Source organism: Narcine bancroftii, chromosome 12, assembly GCF_036971445.1.
Source record: "Narcine bancroftii isolate sNarBan1 chromosome 12, sNarBan1.hap1, whole genome shotgun sequence".
NCBI classification, from domain to species: domain Eukaryota; kingdom Metazoa; phylum Chordata; class Chondrichthyes; order Torpediniformes; family Narcinidae; genus Narcine; species Narcine bancroftii.
Window position 1 is genome coordinate 80,666,478 of NC_091480.1, and position 19,390 is coordinate 80,685,867.

A 19,390-nucleotide genomic window follows, 5' to 3' on the forward strand; every position below is an offset into this window, starting at 1 on the left:
GCTTTCACCACAAGTAGATGCAGTGGTGTTACCTTCTCATCCAAGATGCTCAATCTTCAATGCCCATCACAAATTCATTGTCTGATCTGGTTCACAAAAGGAGAAGTTGGACAAATTTGGATTATTTTCTCTGGAGTGATGGAGGCTGAGGGGAGACCTGATAGAGGTTTATAAAATCACGAGATGCCTTGATGGGGTGGACATTCAGAATCTTTCCACAGGGTAAAAGTGTAACTGCATACCCAAAGGTGTTCAGGAAGCAAACCTCCATTGTCCAGTGTTATTACCGAAGGTTTCCTTTCCTCCTCGCACTGAAAAATATACTAGGAGATGATTCATCCTCCACAGAGGACAATCCCATCATCCCAGGAGTCAGTCTTGTGACTCTTTGTGCACACCTTATAAGGAAGGTTATCGTTCTTAGGTAAAGAGTCCAAAGCACATCACATACATGTTCTGACACCTGAATTTTACTTCCTGTCAGTTTTTAATATCTCCGTCAGCGTCAATAAATTTGTGATGGACATTGAAGGTTGAGCATTGGGCGAGGAGTTTATGCTTTTGAATCTCCTGCATGTGAAAGCATCCATGCAGCCTGTGTGACTCATCAGCAGATGGAACAGCAGCAGCAAGAAGCAGAGAGTACTGGAGGCAGGGTAGTAGGAGGTTAGAGGGCAAGGATCGGGGGGGGTGCGGGGGGAGTGGTGGTATCTGCTGGTTAATAGAACAAATGGAAGAATTGGTCACCAGTTATGTGGCTGAATCTATAATTGGTTATGAACAAAGATCACGGGAAGTCTAAACACTGGAATGGACAGAGTCAGTCACACTGTTGGAGGAAACAAGATCACTTAGGAGAACGAAGCCCCTATAAGATGTATGGAATTCCCTCCCAGGGAAAGCACAATATCCTTGCTTGATGGTTACGTTTTAAATCAGATGACTGAGTATTGAAAGCCCAGGGTGTCACTGGACATGAAGTGATGCTATGATTGCAGTAAAAACACAGAAACCCAGCATCCATAGGAGATAAAAATATATTACCGACGTTTCAGGCTTGAGCCTGTTTTCAAAGCCCGAAATGTCCATTGTCTACCTTTACTTCCCACACTGCAAGACCCCGCTCTCTCCCCACACTGATCCCGCTACCCCACTCTCTCCCCACACTGATCCCACTGCCCCGCTCTCTCTCTCTCTCCACAGCCCTGTATCAATCCCCACACTGATCCCACTGCCCCGCTCTCTCTCTCCACAGCCCTGTATCAATCCCCACTCTGATCCCACTGCCCCGCTCTCTCCCCACAGCCCTGTATCAATCCCCACTCTGATCCCTACATACAAATAAAAAGTTTACAGGTACATTACAGTATTCCATATAATATGTTCAATGTCCCCATCGCATTATGGCCAATTTCACAGAATGTATCGTGGATGTTAAGCAGCGTATATCTGTACAATAAACAAGTTTGTTTTTATTCATAAAATCTACAAGGCCAGACTTAACCAATTAACAGTAGTACAACGTATCAAACAGTGACGGATGTCTTCTGGGCCTTTATCAGTGGAGAAGGGGTTTATTGCCTAGATATTTCACTCTTCCTTCGGTGCAGCAGTGTCTTCCACTGTCTCTCCATCACCGGCCTCCTCTTCAATCACTGCTCCTTCCTCAGTGTCTTCTTCCACTGTCTCTCCTTGCTCTATCCCGTCTGCTGTGTCTCCTTCCTCCGTCTCCTCTCCTCCTGTCACCTCAGCCGCTGCGTCTTTCTCTGGCGCAGCTTCTGCCATTGAAGCTTCTGGGTCACTGTGTTGACTCCTTGTCTCTGTGGGGGTAGGCGGGGGGGAAATCTTGAGATGAACAAGCTGTAACAATCGTATTTCAGAGCAGGAAGGGGCTTATTCAGCTGCTTCCATCATTTCTTTCCAGGACACCCAAATGTTAGTTTTACAAATATTCCCCTAATTCTTCATCAATTATTTACTCTATCCACTGCTCTCCTCTCATTGTTACTAAGTTTGAAACTGTATCTCCAAATGTTACTGAGAAGTTGTTATGCACACACTTGGTTGGACCTTTTTTGTTTTTGAGTAATTCATGGGAAATTGTATCTTCAATCAAGCACTGGGGCAATGTTTAGGAATTAGGGCAAAAGTCTTAGAGCACATCAGTTAACAATTTGTGATTGGAATGCCGTTCTTTTCACAATTACTTGGGATAATATTTCAGCCATTTGGAGCAGTGACAGTAAATGGTCACAGCCATTATTTGTGTGTTCTTTTATAATGAAGGCTTGCTTTGCAAAAAGTTCATTTTGTTGAAAGCTCCAGTTTTGCATTTGCCTACCTGCTGTGTTTAATTTATACACAGCCGGCAATATCTGTAACTCCAAGAAGAATCCAGATCAGGATGGCATGGTTTGTGCAACTCTATTCGAGTGCCAGTGACACGGGTTCGAATCCAGAACAGTCTGTAAGGAGATGCCCTGAGTGGGGTTTCCCCGGGGGCTCCGGTTTCCTCCCACCCTCCAAAATGTAAAAGGTTAGTAGTTAATTGGGTGGAATGGTTTCAAGGGCTGGAAAGGCTGTATCATTAAATTAAAAATTTTGCTTCACCAAATATTTACTGGCCACTAAGGCTCTTTTGAAGACCGTTTAATATGTGCTCTATGTAAAAGCAGTGATCATTTACAACCTTACCAACAGCTACAGGTGACATGAAACAAGTTAAATCCACTCAAAGGAAAGAAAATAAACTTAGGGACCATCCTTTTCCTGGGAAATCATTTTCTTTCCAATAAAGAGAATGCAACTACACCTTTAGAACATTCCAGGAACAGGCCCTTCGGCCCTCCATGTCTGGGCTGACCATAATGCCAATCTATACTCGTTCCATTTACCTGCATGTGGAGTATATCCCGCCTTGCACTGCTTGTATATCAGTCTGTCTCAGTGCCTCTTAAATGTCACTGTCGAATCTGCTTCCTCCCCTGGTAGCCCATTCCAGGCACCCGCCACTCTCTGTTAAAAAAACCTGCCTTGTAAACTTCCTTTAAATGTCTCCTCACTTCAAAGCTACGTCCTCTAGTATTTGATCTTTCCACTGTGGGGAAAAGACACTGACTTCTATGCTGTTTACAATGTCAGATATGTTTATCAGGTCATCACTGGGGGGAGTTCGCCAGTGCTGTGTCTCAAGCTGAGGCACCACCATCTGCTTCATCCACCACCTTCCCTCCAACCATGAGGTCAGGGTGTTCACTAGTAATTGTACAATGTTCAATTTCATTGATAACTCCTCAGCAAATTAACCACTTTATGCCAGACAGATCACTCAACATAGAATCATCCCTCCGCAGTCCTGTCATGGATGGCATCCAAAGCACATAAGACAGATGAGAAATCACCATGGCCAGAAATGAGTGGAAGAGAGGTTAGGGCAGAGGGGAAACAATTCTACAGTTCATTCGAAATGGACAAGTGTACCAACGTCAAACTTCTGAGTTTAATAAGGTTATGGGTGCTCGCTGGTGTGCAGGGATGTCCACCAGTCAAGTGTTGTAATCCAGAACCTGTGTGAGAACTGATGACATGAGATTCTAATCCAGCTGTACCTCTTCCATGGCCAGAAGAGAAATCTCAGAAGAATTAGTCAGGTTTACAGATGTCCATTGGGTGGTGCACACTCCCAAGCACCAGGGAGTCAGATTGATTGTTGACATTACGACATAGCCATTGATCAGTGAGAAGGTGCTGGTGAAGGTGGGTGCAGTGGATCACTGATCTGAAAGGATAATTCGTGGCGTACTGCACATTTCTAGCATTTTCTGTTTTTATTTCTGACTTCTGATCAAGATTCAATTATTGTCATGTAGTAAAGCAGATGTAATATGAAACAAAATTGCATTTAGTCTGCCATAAGGCAGTTAAATCAGCAGGAATTACCAGGCAACCCTTACAGTCCGAGAAAAAAAGAGAGATGCTTCAGAGTCACTTCATCTCCATAGATTTGCCTCCAGGGCTGCCATCAACAACCACACCTCCAGATTCAAGCCTCCAGCACGATCAAGAAGCCTCCAGCGCCCTCAGCACCCTCTCGCATCTCAGTTCCAATAGTTGGTAAAAGTTCCTTCCACCCATCCAGCCATCCCTCCTCTCCCCTCCTGCCTTTGCCACCCCACTCCCCACCCCCCCCCCCACCCCAGTCTTTTGTTTGGACACCTGCTGGCATTATCTCATCCTTTGATGAAGGCCTCAATCCTGAAACATCAGTTCTGTATCTTTACCTTTGCTACATAAGGGACACTGTTTGACCTGCTGAGCTCCAGCATTTTGTGTTTTTACTCCAATACCTGGTACCCCTTCAGCCAGTCTCCAGCAGTCTGCAGCCCAGGGTGAGTCCTTTGACCGCCGTCGCCTACAGCCTGGGCAGGTTTCTCAGCTCAAGTCGCCAAAACCCTGCCCTATTCAGCCACAGAGCCCCTCACTGCTCCATCACAGTGGTCATTGTCCCATACTCTGCTTCTCTTTCCCAAGCAAGGGAGTGGTCTCCCTGTTTTCTGGTCCAGTCCACTGCTTCCCTGGAGTCTGCAACTCCTTAAGGCTGAACAGGCACCACTATCTTGGGCCCAGACCCTGTGGCTGCAGGATTTCAAAATAAAACACCATTGGCTCTTTTAACAGGCCGTTTAAAAGCCTAAACGGAGCTGTTGGTAGTAGAACTGGGCGGTGAGATTGCCTCAGTCCCAGTAGCGCTGCCATTTTTATGTCTTCAACATCAAATAAGAAATAGAAGCAGAAGAAAGGCTTTAATAAGATCATTTACCTCAGCATTTCCCTCCAGAAGCCCCATATCCCAAGATACCCTTAATGTCCAAACCGTATTCAATAATAATCTCTGGCATTTCCTAATATAAATATTTTCTATTAATATAGAAGCTTATAATACCTTTGGGCACCTTTTCCATTATAAAGAACAACAATAAATAATTATTGATGTTCTATGCATGAACAGGGAGCAAAGTCGGCCAATTGGCCCATTGAGTTGGCTCCACCATTTTAATCTGGACCTGATCCGTCCTCCTACTCAGCCCCATAACTCTTGATGCTCTGACTAATCAAATATCCGTCAATCTCTTCCTTAAATACACCCAATGACCTCGTTTCCACAAGTGCCTGTGGCAACCAGTTCCACAAACTCAGCACCCTCTGACAAAAGAATTTTTTCAGCATCTCTGCATTAAACAGGTGCCTTTTATCCTGAAGATTTGACAGGAAAATTCAGCTGAGGCTAAGAGGATCGACTGCGGTGATACTTCGTAGTCTCTTTCAGAACTATTTTGCTTTGGACGAGAGCCTCACAAACCACACTGAGCTATGTGACAGGTGAAACAGCTTTCAGCAGGGAGTGCCAGCCAGACTACTGCTGACCACCCAGGGGAAACATTATCCTCTCATCTACCTTGTCAACAGCAGCGTTTAAACCCAGCACAATTGATGTGCCTTGGGAACTTGAAACTCCACCTGAGACAAGGGACTGATCTTCATTTTTAAATCTCATCAGGAAGTTGTAAACATTACCAGCATATTAGAAAAGCATTCAAAATATCCAAGTCTTTGGGAGTATTTAAGGCAGAGATTGACAGGTTTTTAATTAGCCAGGGTGTTAAAGATTATGGGGAGAAGGTTGGGTAGTGGGGTTGAATGGGAAAAGAGATCAACTCATGATGGAATGGCAGAGCAGACTCAATAGGCTGAACTGTGGCGGTATGCCATTAGGCAGGCGAACCGGCGCCACTTGTCACGCACAGGGCGGGGTAGCCATCCAAAATGGCGCCATTGGGGGTTTCCTCCCGACCTCGGGACTGGGCTCAGAAGCCCGCGCTTGGGGACGCACGTGATGCCCCAGCGCAGTTCTCAGCCAGGTCCAGGCTGGGAGTATAAGACCAGCCAGGCAGCCTGCAATAAATCAGTTTTGGCTCACTGAACTCAACCCATCTGGTTGTGTGATCCTTCAGTTAGCAGTGTAGCCGCCGCTAAAATTGGTGACCCCGACAGGTTCAAACGTCTTTGAACCCAACATGAACAACCCTTCGATCAACACTATACCCATCAATATTCCTGGTTCAGCCACGCAGAGACTCAGTTTCACCTCCCCCAGATTTCATTGGATTTGATCAAGTTTTACAATGTGGTCGCCGCCCTGTACCAGGCCACTGCCAAACGAGTGCTGCACCTCGTTCAGCACCCACCCGCGGAAGATAAGTACGTGACCATCAAGCGGGTACTCCGGCTCCCTCGGCCTCTCCAGGTGCCAGCGTGCCACTCAGATGCTGCACCTCGACGCCTTGGGGGGGACAGAACTCCAATTGAGTTGATGGACGAGATGGTTGCGCTCATGGGTGATCACATCAACTGCCCACTCTTCGAGCGCATCTTCCTCAACCTTCCTGTCCCAGGAGAGCATCGTCAACCCTAGGAAGGTCGCTCAAAAGGCTCAGGAGCTATGGCTCCAATAATTCCTGGAGGGCTCAGCAGTCCAGCAGGTTATGAGTCAGGGCATGACCACGCCAAGCCTTCCTCTAGTACTGCAGTGGAACATCCGGCCCCTGCAGGGGCCTCAAAGAGCATAGGCAGAAGGAAGTCATCCACTTCAGGCCTCTGCTTCTTCCACCAGCGCTGGGGAGCCAAGGCTTGGAAGTGTCGTCAGCCCTACTCGTTTCCACTGTTAATAGCTGCAGTGGCTGGCCAAGAACACAGTCTTCTCTACCTGCAGGATTCATTCAGCGGCTGACGCTTCCTCGTCGACACTGGGGCACAGATCAGCATCATCCCAGCCACAGTCATCGAGTCCCAGAACCAGCCTTGAGGACCTCCCCTCCCTGCAGCCAATTCGACAGAGATCCGAACATATGGAGACAAGACCGTCCACTTCTAGATCAGCCAGCAGAAGTTATCGTGGAGGTTCACTGTTTTGTCCTTTCCAACTGCCATCCTGGGTGTCGACTTCCTCCTCGCCCATGGACTCCTGGTCAACATTCGAGGTAGGCGACTGGTAGATGCCCATACCTTCCAATCCGTTCGCATGAACACCTCCCACATAGAGCAGCTGTAGATGGCCATGGTCAGCACACCCAAGGACAAGTTTCAGCGTATCCTGGACGAGTTCCTGTCTCTCCTCAAGCCGCAGTTCTCCACCGCCACACCACACCACGGGGTGTTTCATTACATCCCCACCCAAGGCCCGATGGTCCACACCAAGGCACGCCGGCTCCCGCTAGATAAGTTCCAGATAGCGAAGGAAGAGTTCTCGCATCTGCAGGAGCTGGGGATCAATCGACGCTCCGAAAGTCCTTAGGCCTCACCATTCCACATGGTCCTGAAAGCCTCCGGAGGCTGGCACCCCTCCGGAGATTATCGACGGCTTAACGATGCGACAGTACCTGACCGTTACCCGATCCTTGACATCCAGGACTTTACGGCCAACCTTCATGGCGCGAGGGTATTCTCCAAGGTCGACCTGGTGCGTGGTTATCACCAAATCCCTGTGCACCCCAAGGACATACCCAAAAGGGCCATCATCACCCCCTTCGGCTTGTTCAAGTTCCTACGCATGCCGTTCGGGCTCAAGAACGCCCCCCAGACCTTCCAGCACCTTATGGACACAGTGGGCAGGGATTTGAATTTTGTATTCATTTACCTGGACGGCATCCTTGTCGCCAGCAGAGACCGGGCACAACACAAGTCTCACCTCTTCTCCCGACTAGCCGACTTCAGCCTAACGATCAATCCGGCCTAGTGCCAGTTCGGGAAAGAGTCCATGCAGTTCCTGGGCCATACCGTCACGGCTGAAGGAGCCACACCTGCCGTTACAAAGGTCGCTGCAATCAGGGAGTTCCCACGCCCGGACAACCTCAAGGGGCTACAGGAGTTCACAGGTGTGGTCAATTTCTATAACTGCTTCATTCCAGGTGCTGTGTATATCATGCAGCTGGCCTTCACCCTCATCACAGCCAAAGACAAGACACTCGCCTGGAGGCCAGCAGGGCATTCAAAGCCATGAGATGCCCTCGTGAAGGCTACCCACAAAACAACCTGCATATGGCGCTCTCTGTCAATGCCTCTGCTACAGCCGTCGGCGCCGTCCTGGAGCAGCAGGTGAATGGACAGTGGAAACCACTGGCATTCTTTAGCTGCCTTCTTCACCCACCAGAGGGCAAGTATAGCACTTTCAATCATGAGTTGCTGGGCGTGTATCTGGTGGTGCGTTATTTCTGTTATTTCTTGGAGGGGAGGCCTTTCACCATTTTTACCGACCACAAACCCCTCACTCAGGTGGTCGCTATGGCAAGAGATCCCTGGTCGGCCCACCAACAGCGTCACCTCTCCTTCGTGTCAGAGTTCACCACCGACATTCAGCACAGGCGGGGTAAGACAACGTGGTCGCCAATGCACTCTCACGATGGCCATTTGCGCGCTGACACCTGACCTCGACCAGCTTGCCCAGGACCAAAAGTCCGATGAGGAGACGTGGGCCTTCAGGACTGCCATCACAGGCCTGCAGTTTCCAGGACCTCCCGACTCCTCACGGTGAGGGCACCGTCCTGTGCGATGTCTCCTTGGGCACCCCGTGACCAGTGTTTCCCCAGCAGTGGCACAGGCAAGTCTTCCACCATATCAATGACCTTTCCCACCCTTCCATCAGGTCCACGGTCCATATGGTGGCAGAACTTTTCGTCTGGCATGGGCTTCAGAAGCAGATTGCAGACTGGGCCAGAACCTGCATCCATTGCCAGCTTTCCAAGGTACACAGGCACACCTGAGCGCCCATACAAGATTTCAAACACGTCCAGGAAAAGTTCAGCCACATACATGTGGACATCGTCGGACCCTTACCCATTTCCCGAGGTAACTGTTACCTTTCCACAGTGGTAGACCACTCCACTCGTTGGCCTGAGGCCATCCTGATTCCAGATGCCTCCACGGACTCTTGCTCTCGAGCACTTTTGAATGGTTGGGTTGCCCGGTTCGGCGTCCCAAACCACCTCACCAGTGATCGGGGTGCCCAGTTCACCTCTGCATCTTGGGCACAGTTCGCCAACATGCTGGGGATTGAGCTACATCACACCATGGCCTATCACCCACAAGCCAATGGGCTAGTCGAGCGAATGCACCGCCACCTTAAGTAGGCATTTATGGCCTGCCTCACCAGCCCCGACTGGGTTGACGAGCTGCCTTGGGTGCTCCTGGGCATCCGCTCGACACCCAAAGAAGACCTACAGGTGTCATCAGCCAAGCTAGTCTATGGTGCATTGCTAGCCCTACCTGGTGAGTTTGTCAACGCACCTCACAACCCCCAGCAGTCACCGCATGGTCTACCTCCCCACCTCCGGGCCCAGTTGGACTCCTTCACACCCCCACCGCCACCCAGACATGGGTCTCTTACATCCCCAGAGAGCTGTACTCCACAGAGTACATTTTTATCAGGCGACAGCACCTCTACAAAGACCATACGAAGGGCCGTACAAAGTCGTCCAGCATTCAGGATCCACTTTTACACTGGACATCGGTGGTAAGAGGGAACTGTTTACAGTGGATAGGTTAAAGCCAGCACACCTCGACCCCACTGAACCAGTAGTTGTGGCCCAACCCAAGAAGCTAGGCCATCCAGCAAAAAAGGACATTGGCGCCGGTTCTGGTGGGGGGGAGTGCGGGCTATGTGGCAGTACGCCATTAGGCAGGTGAACCAGCCCCACTTGTAACGCACGGCGGCAGGGCAGCCGGCCAAAATGGCACCGTCGGGGGTTTCCTCCCGACCTCGGCACCGAGCTCAGAAGCCTATGCTTGGGGACCCACGTAACGCCTTGGTAACGTCGGGGCCCCCCAGCGTGGTTCTCAGCCAGGTCCAGGCTGGGAGTACAAGACCAGCCAGGCAGCCTGCAATAAATTAGTTTTTGCTCACTGAACTCAACCCATCTGGTTGTGTGATCCTTCAGTTAGCAGTGTAGCCGCCACTACGTAACAACCTATAATCTGGTCCTATTTCTTAGTTATGATATTCCAGAGATTTGGATTTTGAACCGGACCCTTGCATTGATCCTCCCCTTGCCTTGTGACTTGTTATTACACAAACTTGCCATCTCTCCTTCCCAGTTCTGAGAGCCTGAAATGTTAGCTCTGTTTCAACTTCCACAGATGCTGCCTTACCTGCTGAGTGTTTCCAGCATTTTCTGTTTTTGATTAAGGTGCATATGAGACCTGCCATCACCTCCACCTATGTCATTTACATCTCATTCACTGGATATACTCACAACCTACCCTCAGAAAAGACTCCTTCATTCTTAGTTCTGTCAGGAATTGGTTCATCAACTAGTGTAGAATCTACTGTGGGAAAATATAAGATCATGTAACTATACTTCCATTTGTTGATGAAAAAAGACCCACATCCCGTAATGTATCAATGAAAAACATTTCCACGTACAGAAATTACTAATTAATGCGGTGATTTACACAGCAGGATCCCATTGTTTGTTGAATGAATTAGAGATACAGTACAGACCATTAAAAAACTGCTCTCTGGTGGGGGGGGGGGGGGGGGGGGGAAATCGCTGGAATCCTCCAGTTTTAACATCTCCAAAAGATGTGTATGTAGCTGCAGTATAACCAGCCCAGATTTCAAGGTGGATTTCCTGAGTGATTTTTTGGGAATTTTTAAGCTGTGTCATCAGGGTCATTTCTCCCACTGTGTTTGTACTGTCCCGGTTTGTTAATGAGTACAGGTGAGGACGATTTCGTTTGGAGTTCAGTCATGCATGGGATTGAGTTTTGACTGTGACAGAGCAGAATGTCTGAGCAGTTACTTATTGAATGATGCGGAGGTGGGCGCTTTGAGGATCATACCTTCAGATTCCAATTGTGGTGTGAAATTAAACTACATCAGTTTGCACCAAAACATCCCACCCAATGCTGCTTCCTTTCCACCCATCCCAATCCAGATCAATAGTGAGCAAGACAACCCCCCCCCCCCACCGAACTACACCCAACCCATGCCATCCAGTTGTTGACAGGGATACTCTGGGATCTAAGAGAGCAATGCATTTGGTTATCGTGGAAATAGGATTGGGTCAAGGGTCTAAATGAAATTGTGATGCAGGATTGGGATGGGACAGATTATGTACCAGATACCGAACACCTACCAGGAAGATTGGAATTGTCAGTTGTTGGCAAGAATAATTCATCCACTTCATCCTGCCTGGTGTCTAGTACAGGGAATAAGGTAAACAAATCTGACTCAGTTGCACAAGGTATATTCCAATTGTTTGAAATTTCTGGTCTACCACAACCATCAAGTAACTTCTACCACTGCTGTTGTTACAGCTTCTGGGATGTGGTGTCCTGTTGCCTGCCCCAAGGGTTAATCCCCCATCTCCTCAGGCAGATCAGTCAGAAGTGGTTCTTTCTTAAATCCAATTCAAAGAGGGGTGAAGGAGGTGGAAATCCTGCTCATCTCTGGAACCGGTTGCATATTTAAATTGTCACTGCAATGGAGCCCCAGTAGGTGTGAGGAGGTGATTCCACCAGCCAGGTAAGAGGAGATGGTCCCATCAGTCAGATGATGTGGTCCCTTCGGCCAGGTAAGGGAGGTGGTTCCATCAGCCATGTGAGGGGAGGTGGTTCCAACAGCCAGGTGTTGTTACTGTATTTCTCTGGGCTTGGAGGAGGTTCCCCATGGGACAAACCACCTTGCCTTCACCTGGTCATAGGCTGGTGTGCAGCCTCTGGCCCAGTGTTCCAGAGGATCTTGATGTGCTTGCTTTTCTCCCATTCCTTCTGTGGGGACCCCAACAGGGGTTGCCCTGATGTCCTCAATGGCAACAACACATATCTGTATGCCAGTCGCTGACCTAGGCTCTTGCACATTGGGCCTGTGGACAGGTCTCTTCAATACATTAAAATGTCTCACATGAGTTCTGGTTACTTAAACAAAAACTCTCCCATCTTAGCTCCAACCATCACTGGCCCCACCCCTCCGTCATGACCCTGATCCAGGCCCAGTTTCCAAACTCCAATGACCAGTATCTGACTGCAATCCTGCCGACCATGTCCAGCACCCAATTACCCACCCTAGGATGACCCTCGAATTTTCCCATCAACCCCCAGGTTTGTCCCCAATACTTCCCTGCAACTTTATTTGATGCCATTTTGGGACAGGCAATGTTTCAGCACATAATCTCTCTTGGATTAGATGTGAGCAATGCCTCAGGGAGAGGGGTGGCGGGGTAGGAGGAGAAATTACCGTTTTATTTGGACATAGTTATCTGGCAGTCATGGGCAAAATGCCTTGAGCTCTCCAGTCATTGGAGCTAGGAACATGTTCCTCTCTTGTAAACAGCTGGCAGTGCTCATCTCTGTGGAGCAGATGCCGAGATGCCAGGAAATACCAGGAGAGGGAGAAAGGGCAAAACACATTGAGCCCATTATTGGACCTGTAGAATGTTACAGAACAGCAAAAAGACCATTTGGCCCTTCTAGTCTGTGCTGAACTATTATTCTAAAAAAATGAAGAACTGTTGGAGGAACTCAGCAGGTCTGACAGTGCTATAGGAGGTACAGATATTATAACCGATGTTTCGGGCCTGAACCCTTTCTCAAGGACTCAAGGCCCAAAACTTCAGTTCTATATCTTTACTGACTATGGGCACTGTGAGACGTGCTGAGTTCCTCCAGCAATTCTGTGAATTTACTAGAATCATAACGTCTGCAGACTTTCTTGTTTCTACACCCATTCTGTATCCCACCATACCCCTATCAGCCATGTATTGATCCAAATTTTTCTTAAATGTTATATTTGAGCCCATAGCAGCTATTTTTCTATAAGAATCCAAAGGTTATTCTGCAGAATCACTTTCTTCCCCTGGACCCTGTGCTTTTCTCGCTTTCAAATGATGGTGTAATCTCCCATTAAAGGATCCAATAACCTCCACCACCCATTCTTACTTCAAACCTCTGTTCTCACTGAACACTTCCAGTTGTTGAATTGCTGCTGTTGAGTCAGAAGTGCTGATGCCTGATGTGGGAAAGGCACAGGTTACACTGACTGTATCCTTTGTCTCGAGGCAACTAAATGCAAGGACATTCTGGGTCAAGCTTTGTTTAGGATACTATCCCAAGGGAGCTGGGTCAGTGGACTAGTGAGTCTCAACATCAACAAACCCTCTGTCCTGCAGTCACAGAATGGAAAGTAAGGGTAAATTAAAAAGATTAATGCACAGAAGTTTCAGGGACCTAAATCCATAGAATAGTGTAACTTTGGTTTGGCTTCACTTGGGGTCTTGGTTGAAATCCTGCTTGTCCATTTCAGGAAGGAAGTAGAGGCTTTGGAAAGGGAACAAAAGAGTTCTACCAGGTCTTTGTCTGGATTAGAAAGGATGAGTTATGGGGAGCAGTGGAGAAACATGGATTGCGTTCACTGGGGTGTTAGAGGCTTAGAGTAGCTAACATTGAACAGAACCCTGGTGTACAGCGGCTAACATAATACAGACTAGCTGCTGCTATACTTCAGCTAACACAGTACACACTAACTACTGGTATAAGGCAGTACACACTGGCTATATTCTGAACCTACCATTTTGTTCTGACCCGTTCCCATCTGTAAGACTATTATGAGGTCAGAGCAAGTTAAAATTTTGGTCAATAAAATTTCTGTAGTTATATTTGTAACCCTTTCACCACCTGGATCAGACACTGGCTGAGCTTTAGATCCAAGCTGCCAGGCACTTACAAACAACCCTGTCTAATGACTTATGAGAGAGGGAGATGTTTCAGGTCAAAGGGCATGCATATCCACCATCCTCAGTGGCCAATTCTGTTTGGAGTTCAGTCAGTAACGGGATTGAGTTTTGACTGTGACAGAGCAGTATGTCTGAGCAGTTGCTTATTGAATGATGCGGAGGTGGGCGCTTTGAGGATCATTCCTTCAGATTCCAATTGTTACTGCTCAAGGTGTGGTGTGACATTGAACTACATTAGTTTGCACCAAAATATCCCACCCAATGCTGCTCCCTTTCCACCCATCCCAATCCAGGTCAATGCTGAGCTGGACCCTGCCCCCCCACACCCCAAACCCATGCCATCCAGTTATTGACAGGGATACTATGGGACCTGAGAGAGCAATGCATTTGGTTATTGTGGGACTGGTATTAGGACAGGGGTCTAAATGAAATTGTGATGCAGGATTGGGATGGGACAGCGTATGTACCAGATACCGAACACCTACCAGGAGGATTGGAATTGTCAGTTGTTGGCGAGAATAATTCATCCACTTCATCCTGCCTGGCGTCTAGTACAGGGAATAAGGTAAACAAATTTGACTCAGTTGCAAAAGGTTTATTCCAATTGTTTGAAATTTCTGGTCTACCACAACCATCAAGGTACTTCTACCACTGCTGTTGTTACAGCTTCTGGGATGTGGTGTCCTGTTGCCTGCCCCAAGAGTTAATCCCCCATCTCCTCAGGCAGATTAGTCAGAAGTGTTTCTTTCTTAAACCCAATTCAGTGGGGTGAAGGAGGTGGAAATCTTGTACATCTGAGGAGCCAGTTGCGTCAATTAAAATCCTCTAGATTTGCTGTTTGTCTCAGAATTTAAATTGTCATGGCAATGGAGCCCCTGTAGGTGGGAGGTTGTGGTCCCACTAGTCAGGTAAGAGGAAGTGGTACCATCAGTCAGGTGATGTGGTCCCATCAGCCATGTGAGTGGAGGTGGTGCCATCAGCCAGGTGAATATAGAATCTTATAATACCTTTGGACCACATTTCCATTATAAAGAACAACAATAAGTAATTATTGATGTTCTGTGCATGAACAAGGAGCTGAGGAATATGGGGGTTTCACAAAATATAGGAGCAAAGTCCCATCAAGTTGCCGCCACCATTTTAATCAGGAGCTGATCCGTCCTCCCACTCAGCCCCATAACTCTTGATGCTCTGACTAATCAAATATCCGTCCATCTCTTCCTAAAATACACCCAATGACCTCGCTTCCACAAACGCCTGTGGCAACAAGTTCCACTGACACAGGACCCTCTGACAAAAGAATTTTTTCAGCATCTCTGCTTTAAACAGACGCCCTTTTTTCCTGAAGATTTGACAGGAAAATTCAGCTGAGGCTAAGAGGATCGACTGCGGCAGATACTCTGTCGTCTCTTGCAGAACCATTTTGCATCGGACGAGAGCCTCACAAACCACACTGAGCTATGTGACAGGTGAAACAGCTTTCAGCAGGGCGTTCCAACCAGACTACTGCTGACCACCCAGGGGAAACATTATCCCCTCATCTACCTTGTCAACAGCAGCGTTTAAACCCAGCACAATTGATGTGCCTTGGGAACTTGAAACTCCACCTGAGACAAGGGACCGATCTTCATTTTAAATCTCATCAGGAAGTTGTAAACATTACCATCATATTAGAAAAGCATTCAAAATATCCAAGTCTTTGCGAATATTTAAGGCAGAGATTGACAGGTTTTTAATTAGCCAGGGTGTCAAAGATTATGGGGAGAAGGTTGGGTAGTAGGGTTGAATGGGAAAAGAGATTAACTGATGATGGAATGGCAGGGCAGACTCAATAGGCTGAACAACCTATAATCTGGTTCTATTAGTTACAGTCGTGATATTCCAGAGATTTGGATTTGGAACCGGACCCTTGCATTGATCCTCCCTGTGCCTTGTGACTTGTTATTGCACAAACTTGCCATCTCTCCTTCCCAGTTCTGAGAACCTGAAGTGTTAGCTCTGTTTCTACATCCACTGATGCTCCCTTACCTTCTGAGTGTTTCCAGCTTTTTCTGTTTTTGATTATAGATTAAGGTGCATAGGAGACCTGCCATCACCTCCACTTGTGTCATTTACACCTTGGTCACTGGATATACTCACAACCTACCCTGAGAAAAGACTCCTTCATTCTCAGTTCTGTCAGGAATTTGTGCATCAACTAGTGTAGAATCTACTGTGGGAAAATATAAGATCGTGTAACTATACTTCCATTTGTTGATGAAGAAAGACCAACCTCTCGTAATGTATCTAACATGAAACATTTCTACGAACAGAAATTACTAACTAATGTGGTGATTTACACAGCAGGATCCCATTGTGTATTGAATGAAATAGGGATACAGTTCAGACCTTAAAAACTCTGCTCTGGGGGGAAAATCGCTGGGATCCTCCAATTTTAACATCTCCAGAACAGGTGTATGTGACTGCAGTATAGCCAGCCCAGATTTCAAGGTGGATTTCCTGAGTGTTTCTTTGGGAATTTTTAAGCTGTGTCATCAGGGTTATTTCTCCCACTGTGTTTGTACTGTCCCGGTTTGTTAATGAGTACAGGTGAGGACTATTTTGTTTGGAAGTTCAGTAATGCATGGGATTGTGTTTTGACTGTGATAGAGCAGAATGTCTGAGCAGTTGCATATTGAATGATGCGGAGGTGGGCGCTTTGAGGATCATACCTTCAGATTCCAATTGAGGTGTGAAATTAAACTACATCAGTTTGCGCCAAAACATCCCACCCAATGCTGCTCCCTTTCCACCTGTTTCAAATCAGATCAATGCTCAGCAGGACCCCGTCCCCCCACCCCAAACCCATGGCATCCAGTTATTGACAGGGATACTATGGGACCTGAAAGAGCAATGCATTTGGTTATTATGGGACTGGGATTGGGGCAGGTGTCTAAATGAAATTGTGATGCAGGATTGGGATGGGACAGCGTATGTACCAGATACCGAACACCTACCAGGAGGATTGGAATTGTCAGTTGTTGGCGAGAATAGTTCATCCACTTCATCCTGCCTGGCGTCTATTACAAGGAATAAGGTAAACAAATTTGACTCAGTTGCAAAAGGTTTATTCCAATTGTTTGAAATTTCTGGTCTACCACAACTATCAAGGTACTTCTATCACTGCTGTTACAACTTTTGGGATGTGGTGTCCTGTTGCCTGCCCCAAGGGTTAATCCCCCATTTCCTCAGGCAGATCAGTCAGAAGTGTTTCTTTCTTAAACCCAATTAAAAGGGGTTGAAGGAGGTGGAAATCCTGCTCATCTCTGGAACCTATTGCATCAATGAAATCCTCTAGGTTTTTTGTTTGTCTCAGAATTTAAATTGTCACTGCAATGGAGCCCCAGTAGGTGGGAGAAGGTGGTCCCATTAGCCATGTAAGAGAAGTTGGTCCCAACAGTCAGGCAATATGATCCCATTAGTAAGGTGATGTGGCCCCATCAGCTAGTTGAAGGAGGTGGTCCATCAGCCAGGTGAGGGAGGTGGTCCCATCAGCCATGTGAGGGGAAGTGGTCATATCAGCCAGGTGTGGCTGTTGTATTTTTCTGGGCTTGGAGGAGCAGAGCTTCCTCATGGGACAAACCACCTTGCCCTCACCTGCCCATGGCTGTTATTTTTTTATAAGAATCCAAAGGTTATTCTGCAGAATCACTTGCTTCCCCTGGACCCTGTGTTTTTCTCTCTTTCAAAAGATGGTGTAATCTCCCATTAAAGGATCCAACAACCTCCACCACCTATTCTTATTTCAAACCGTGCTGTTTACCTCTGTTCTCACTGAACACTTCCAGTTGTTGAATTGCCGCTGTTGAGTCAGAAGTGCTGATGCCTGATGTGGGAAAGGCACAGGTTACACTGACTGTATCCTTTGTCTCGAGGCAACTAAATGCAAGGACATTCTGGGTCAAGCTTTGTTTAGGATACTATCCCAAGGGAGCTGGGTCAGTGGACTGGTAAGTCTCAAGATCAACAAAGCCTCTGTCCTGCAGTCACAGGACGGAAAGTAAGGATAATTTAAAAAGATTAATGTGCAGCCGTTTCAGGACACCTAAATCCATAGAATACTGTAACTTTGGTTTGGCTTCACTTGGGGTCTTGGTTGCATTCCTGCATGTCCATTTCAGGAAGGAAGTGGAGGCTTTGGAAATGGAACAGAAGTGTTCTACCATGACTTTGTCTGGATTAGAAGGGATGAGTTATGGGGAGTGGTGGATAACCATGGATTGTGTTCACTGGAGTGTTAGTGGCTTAGAGTAGCTAACATTGAACAGAACCCTGGTGTACAGCGGCTAACATGATACAGACTAGTTGCTGCTATACAACAGCTAACACAGTACACACTAACTACTGGTATAAGACAATACACACTGGCTATATTCTGAACCTACCATTTTGTTTTGACCCAATCCCATCTGAAAGACTATTACGAGGCACGTGTGGAACATTATGCAGAACATGTTCTGAAGGATCAAGGAGACAAACAGCAATTTAAAATTTTGGTCAATAAAATTTCTGTAGTTATACTTGTAACCCTTTCACCACCTGGATCAGACACTGGCTGAGCTTTAGATCGAAGCAGCCAGGCACCTACGAACTAACCTGTCTAATGACTTATGAGAGAGGAAGATGTTAGATGTATTATAGCATCAGGAGTTTTTATTTCATAGTTTCAGCATCTGCAGTATTTTTCTTTCACTAATGTGCGTCCATATTTCTGGAAGGTCAGGGAATAAGATCGACTTGGAGAATACATGGACGGGAGCAGCTGATAGATGAACAAGTCATGATATCTCCAAGGTTTAGGTGATTTTGCTGACACATTCTGCCCCTTCTAGAAAGCTACTTGCAAAGATCTTGCACAGGAAATGACCAGTGGAGACCCATACCTAAAGTTACTGAGATGATGTTGATGTTTCAGAAGGAAATGGAACTGAAGTCAGCATTTTCCTGTATTTTCCAATTCAGCTGGTATTGGATTGCACACACTTCCATCTTTTCCAGCATTCTGTGTAGTTTGTGTTTGGGTGTAGAATGAGAAAAGGCCATTCAGTCCATTGTGCCCAGTCATCCTCTACCAGTGTTTTTGCATTAAAGCCTAGGTCTTACCCTCCCAATGAAGATCATCCTTCTAGAATCCATCAACCCTCCAACCGACTCTCTCACAGCACCCCCAGTATTCTGTTCCATCAAAAGAACTCATTCGTCAGTCAGTGACTCCCGTGGCCAAACCGTTCCCTATACCACAGAAATCTCTATCACTGCCTCACTGTCCTGTCCAATCCATGTGGATGCTCTGGGCATTCCGACCAGACGGAACCATTGCCTGGGAATTGTCTGTGAATACTAGAGCTGTGGACAGAAGGGTGTTTGGGGCAGGTTACTTGATCTTCATTTCAAAGTCCCATGAGCCGAGAGAAACCATGGCAACTGGGTGAGAGAGCAGCGGAAGCTGAGAGAGTTGAAGTGCTGTCGACACCTAGAGGACCTACCCAAAGAGGATGCAGAAGGCTGTCCAGTTGAAGGTGTTGGAAACAAACACACAGAATCAGACGAGGTTGAGCTGAGCGCAT

At 47.2% G+C, this 19,390-nt stretch overlaps 1 protein-coding gene across 24 annotated transcripts in view; it reads right to left on the reverse strand.

Annotated features, from left to right (window-relative positions):
* odad4 (outer dynein arm docking complex subunit 4) overlaps positions 1-19,390 on the reverse strand; it is a 54,149-nt gene that overhangs the window by 5,174 nt on the left and 29,585 nt on the right. For 7 of the 24 annotated variants that reach the window (XM_069907098.1, XM_069907119.1, XM_069907115.1 and 4 more), the window contains 9 exons: positions 19,310-19,390; positions 18,209-18,280; positions 17,587-17,649; positions 16,781-16,843; positions 15,931-15,996; positions 14,270-14,332; positions 11,190-11,252; positions 10,312-10,377; positions 1,447-1,820 (listed from right to left, as the gene is read on the reverse strand). In XM_069907098.1, the coding sequence (XP_069763199.1) occupies positions 1,591-1,820; positions 10,312-10,377; positions 11,190-11,252; positions 14,270-14,332; positions 15,931-15,996; positions 16,781-16,843; positions 17,587-17,649; positions 18,209-18,280; positions 19,310-19,390 (767 nt within the window). In that variant the 3' untranslated portion in view covers positions 1,447-1,590. Of the gene's footprint in view, positions 1-1,446; positions 1,821-10,311; positions 10,378-11,189; positions 11,253-14,269; positions 14,333-15,930; positions 15,997-16,780; positions 16,844-17,586; positions 17,650-18,208; positions 18,281-19,309 lie in introns of those variants that run through there. The other 17 variants (XM_069907120.1, XM_069907109.1, XM_069907097.1 and 14 more) reach the window with 16 other exon arrangements.